General features: G+C 37.2%; 1 protein-coding gene across 1 annotated transcript; it reads right to left on the reverse strand.

Annotated features, from left to right (window-relative positions):
- Positions 1–2936: 2936 nt before the first annotated feature.
- Positions 2937–5731, reverse strand: LOC145764583 (uncharacterized). The gene is made up of 3 exons (XM_082576215.1): positions 5689–5731; positions 3943–4193; positions 2937–3422 (listed from the first exon to the last, which is right to left on the reverse strand). Exons 1-3 carry the CDS (start codon positions 5729–5731, stop codon positions 2937–2939), a joined length of 780 nt encoding a protein of 259 aa, XP_082432341.1.
- Positions 5732–5946: the final 215 nt, after the last annotated feature.

Consider the following 5946-nt stretch of genomic DNA (forward strand, 5'->3'; position numbering starts at 1 on the left):
AGAATGGACGGGCCTCCAGCAAGTAATTGTTTGTTTGAATTTGGGCTGTAGCGTTAACAGTGCTTTTTGAATTTTGGTGTCAAATTGGGATTTGCCTTTGCGTAAAATTTTAAATGAGTCAGCAGAGAATTTTTGATCTGTGCAAAAAGAACACTCCATGGTAGGCCTATGGTCTTTGATGGCACCTTTATTTAACTCTCTAACGTTCAGATGCTCCCGTACTCTCGTGGTGTAAAACTGTATACGACATTTGAGCAGAGAGACGAAGGCGTCTGGGACTTTAATTGAAAATACCAACTGACTTTAAATGTTTTGTAAGTAGGAAAAATGTCCACATCAAATTTATTGTTTACACAATTAGTGTTTTGTTTCAAACTGTTTTCGTGCTAGTTGTTGTTTTCGCACTTATTTGTGTTGGCAAACGGAAAGCTAATTCTATTTTGTCATACATGACAAAAAAGTCGAGATCTATAGAAGATTGCGAGAGTCGACGTAGGAATGAGAGTGTTGATGGTTCTAATAGCATGGGGTTCACTAGGCCAACTTCTAATCTGATTGAGAGAACGAATACTGATGTATCGGCAACCGGTGGGTAGTGGGCCGTGAGTGCCTTTGAATATTAATCAAAGGGATGGGCATTGGCCTACTGTCACTATTGTCGCAAATCACTCGGCCGAAATTTCTAAATTAGCCCCCCCCTAAATTTTTTTCTGGGTGCGCTACTGAACTACTGTGTAAGGTTTCACTCATTTTAGTCTGTTTAATGTTTTTGGTCGTTTACGAAATCGTCAGACTGATAAAATAATGGCGTAACTCATTTTTTCTTGTTTTGAGATAATCGAAAAAACTGTCTACACGGTTGTTTTTATCATATTTATTGTACAGTTAAACGAACATAGCATGTCGACATAAGTACAATGAGCATGTATACTTTGATTTACTTAATTTTGCATCACATAATGTGTTGGAATGACTTAGGCCATTTTCCGAATGCGCACTTGCACAGACATGACTTAGGCCATTTAACATTTTGAGTTTATCAATATGAGTATTTTAATGGTGACATAATAACAGTAATAACACGACTAGAATTAACAGGAAAATCCCTAGTAGCAACTCCAATCTAGCGATAGGAGTTATATTTCATGCTAGACTGCATATTTCGCCCAAAAACAGTTCAGAGTTGGCAAGACAAGCTGAATAAATTATTATCAGCGATGAGGCAAATTATCAAAAAAGGAGTGGCACCCTGTTGGCATAACATGTTTTATAGATTGGAAATCATTGTATTTCCTCAACTTGATTGGAAGATGGCCTGAAAAAAAAGGACTACATGCAGTGTCACCTAAGTTTGTTTGTGACCGCTGTGGCAGATCCACCCACTGTGCATCCTCACATAATAGGACCTTGTACAATACCTTTCCACTGCTTTCATGATTCAGGCCTCTAAGATCATGAACCGTGGGATCTCCAGCTTTCTTTCCAGGCCTGATACTCAACAATAGGGTGGAGTGAAAAAAAAACATTTTATAAATTTTTTGTTAGCTTGGGGTTGGAAAACTTGCCAATTACTACTAAAACTAGTTGTGCAAAATTAGAATGTAATCTGACGAGAGCTTGATCTGCCACCAGCCACTTGAAAATTTACCATTGGGCCATTCCGTGTCAATTCACACAGTCAAGAAATTCAACCTCTTCAATTTTTCTCAAATTTTACACACCTTTTCAATATCTTATATGATGAACACCTGCAAAATTTGAGTGAAATTTATTGAGAAACACGAGAGTTATAAAGCATTTAGTTTGGGGGGGTCTGCCGAGGGGGCACATTTTTTTTATTTTTGGCCATGTTTGAGGTCCTATTACTGCTTAAGTAAATTAGGTAAGAAACCAATTTTTTTACAGGTGATAGTACTGCTGACAAGTATTGAAAACACAACACCGTTCACATGTCACTCTAAAAAGTCAAAGGTCATAGACATCCAAATGTGGAGGTTTCCAGTTCTCGATTAAAATTTTCCAAAATTTTAAAACCTTGCCAAGACTCCATTTTTTAATAGTTTTGGCTGAAATTCAGTAAAAATGTTGTTTACAGGATTTTCTATAAACTTAAAAAATTTCAGTACAAAATATTAAAAGGGTTGGGAGGTATTTAATGTGAAACATAGGTCGAAATGACAAAAAGCAAAAAAGAGGTCCTTTTAATATCCCGGTTACCCATGAGCCCAGAAAAATTTACACTGAAATTTCATAGAGAATCCTGTAAACAACATTTCTACTGAATTTCAGCCAAAACCAATCAAAAATAGGGTCTTAGCAAGATTTTAAAATTTTGTAATATTTTTAATGAGAGCTGGAAACGGCCACATTTGGATGTCTATGACCTTTGACTTTTTAAAGTTACAATATGAACGATGTTGCTTTTTCAATATTTGGCAGCAGCACTATCACCTGTAAAAAGATTAGGTGCTTACCTAATTTACTTAAGCAGTAATAGGACCTCAAACATGGCCAAAAATAAAAAAAATGTACCCCCTCGGCAGACTCCCCCAAACTAAATGCTTTATAACTCTCGTGTTTCTCAATAAATTTCACTCAAATTTTGCAGGTGTTCATCATATAAGATAGTGAAAAGGTGTGTAAAATTTAATAAAAATTGAAGAGGTTGAATTTCTTGACTGTGTGAATTGACACGGAATGGCCCAATGGTAATTTTTCAAGTGGCTGGTGGCAGATCAAGCTCTCGTCAGATTACATTCTAATTTTTCACAATTAGTTTTAGTAGTAATTGGCAAGTTTTCCAACCTCGAGCTAATAAAAATTTTATAAAATGTTTTTTTCACTCCACCCTACTCAACAAGCATCCTCCATCGATTTTCATAAAATCACTGTCGCATCCTCTGTACATTGCTGGGATGCGGTCTGATCCTCGCATTCTAGATGATAATTTCGTAATCTCTTGTAGTAAAAATGTCGTTTACCAATTTTCGCTTGATAGTACTGTGCATGATATCGCACTCCATTTGAGTGTGACCAGCCACGAAGTACTTCTGAGTAATAGTGATGCCATGCTTCCATGCAAGGGCACAGTAGGCACTACAAACATTAGAGTTTCTATTTTGATATCCACATCCATCACTCCAAATAACTATTTCATCCAGACCGGGGCTTCCAGAAATTATCCGTTCGAAATTATTAAACTGCAAGAAAGCGAATACTTCACTGCGTAAATCACCTTCTGTTTCATTCCAAATAGAGCAATAAGCATCTTTTGATTCAAGATTGAATGGTGTAAAATTGTGCACCTGCAGCTTGGTTTTATTATACATACTGCTTGCCTTAGTTTTGGGACACAGAAGTACAGCCTGTAAATCCATTGTCCATACGGATTTTACTGTGCTAGCGGACTCTTTGGTTTTCATCTTCTCATCTCAAGCTTCATTCTTCAACTTGATATGGTTATCGCATTGTTCCTTGGTAATATTACTGTGTTTGAATGAAACACACACGTCGCACTTATCCTTACGTGGTATGAACAGAGCACCGGCAGCCCGTTGCAACCAGTTCCTCTGAAGCTTCACGTTTCAATCTTATTGGACTGCAGTGGATATGGTGCTGGCCAAGAGTGTTTGCATAGCCCTCGTGTAATCACGACCACCTTAAACAACCATACAAGTGAATGGTCTTTGTCTCAATTTGGACATGGACCAAACAAAGCGCTATGGCGATGATATCACGGGTAACGGGGGCAGGCTTGGTAGAGTTGGAAGCCTCCAGCCGGTTTCACACATTGGCGGCGAATCTATGATGATCGTCTCCCAATGACTTTTTCCCACGTCTTTTCCATCATAGACTGGGTCTCCAAAGACACATACGACATACCATCCAAAGCCAAATTCAATTTGAAGACAAACCAATGCTTGGACACGAGCTGGAGCCGACGATGAAGATGGAGAAGTTCTCATTATGAAATACTTCACTAAAATAGGCTGTGCTCAATGATCGTATTCCTGATGATTTAGCAAGCTCTTTGTATAACCGATGAAGTTGGATTATTGTAGTTTCAGGGTACAAGAATTTCTTCTTTCTGTACGTTGTGACCTTTCTACAGTAATGGGAATCTACAGTAGGCAAGTTATTGAGAAATTTCTCCAAAACGTAATTTTCCTCTTTTCCCACTTTGGCACATTTACCTACACATAAAAGTCGATTTACATAAAAAACATTGCTATTAAAAGTCGATTCAAATGTTTTGGAATCTATGTTTTCCTATGTTCTCCTTCTTCTATCAGTGAAACTGAAGAATGATGGCGAAGAACCAGCAACGAGCTTATAAAATTGCTAAGTGTGATATTAAGCTGAGAATTGATTAAGTATCCAACAATGACTTTCTACAAAAACCTGCCATAGGTGCAAGAAGACTCAGAGAAATGGTGCATTGAGAAGATCTGACCTGTATCACAGTGTGAGGTGATAAGTCGCACTACCAGAGTGCTAGGAAAATTAAGCTTGTCAAAGGAATAGAAAGAAAACAGATTGATTTAAGTAGGGTAGTTACTTGGAAATGGCCAAGATTACGATACATAATAGAAAAAAGCATGATTATTTTGTGCTAAATTAATCGTCTAGACTTGTGATGAAGTGGAAGCTCTATTTCTGTACAATTTAGATCGTAATTTTCTGACCATCTGCTCTGTTGGAGGAAAGTTTTATTTCCAGCAAACGATTAAAAATATTTGTAAACTAGCCTAAGTCATGCGTTTGAGTTAGGCCATTTGACATTTTTACGAAAATACCACTTTCTCGTTAACTTAAGTCTTAGAAATATATGATGAAAATTATGATGCGCTACATTTTAGGGACCTACAAAACACTAATATCTCAACTTCGTCAAAAAGTGAGTTACGCCATTATTTTATTAGTCTGACGAAATAAGAAAAGCTTCTACAGAACCTCAATATAATCAATATCTTAAATATAATAGGTCGTATTTTCTGCCTCTGGTCACAGCGGTAAACCATAATTTCTTCGTGGGAAAATTGTAACATAAGATTCCCGGATCCGTTCGTCTGTATGTAATGACCGAAAAAGAAACATTCCTTTGAAACGTCTATTCAAAAAGTGTATTTATGTAAAAATAGCCCAAGGCTGTCGAAATTGGGACGCAACACCGTACGCCACTAAAAACTTGTCACTACAGAACAGATTACTAAGATTAGATAAAAGACGGAAATTTTGTCCAGCTAGCAAGCACTAAGCGAAACAGTTAAATTTGCGACTAGCTTTCAAGCAACAATTTTACGAATGATCAGAATGATTTGCGATATCTCAAACTCACGTAAGCAGTTATGTGACGTAATAATGAAAGGAATTATAAAGCAATTCAAACAGGTGTTCAAAGGTGATGATGCAATGTTTCATCAGGTCTTACGAACGATGGTGCAATATTTGGACATTTTCTAGCAATTTCCATGACGTAAGATGCCAGCTAGGTTAAGTAGACCATAACGGTTTTATATGACGTTTGATTTGGTGAACAAATTTGTCGGGAACAGCCTCTCAAACCTCCGGCTGAGAGCCCACCTCTGCCTCGGGGTTCACAGACATTTGATTGGTTTAGTTGGTTTTGAATCTTTATCCTCGGACTGACAAAGCCTTTGATACGTTATTTCTGGTAGTTTCGCATACTTGTAGAGCAATGGTTCTTAAGTTTTTGTCTTGGAGGACCCATTTTGGTACCCTTGAAGTGGTGCGGAGCCCCAAAACTTTATTTGAAATTTTAGTATATTGCGTCTCGTAATGGAATCGTAATCTTTCATAAGTTCTAAAAAGAAAAAATAGAAGTTATTTGAAGAATTGAAGAATTTGCTGAACTCGCAAATTCAGTTCTGTATTGGAGAAGTACTCTAAAATTCAAAATCATGAAAAGAATTATTTCAACAATTG

The sequence above is a fragment of the Aplidium turbinatum genome, chromosome 1 (assembly GCF_918807975.1).
Source record: "Aplidium turbinatum chromosome 1, kaAplTurb1.1, whole genome shotgun sequence".
Lineage (NCBI taxonomy): Eukaryota > Metazoa > Chordata > Ascidiacea > Aplousobranchia > Polyclinidae > Aplidium > Aplidium turbinatum.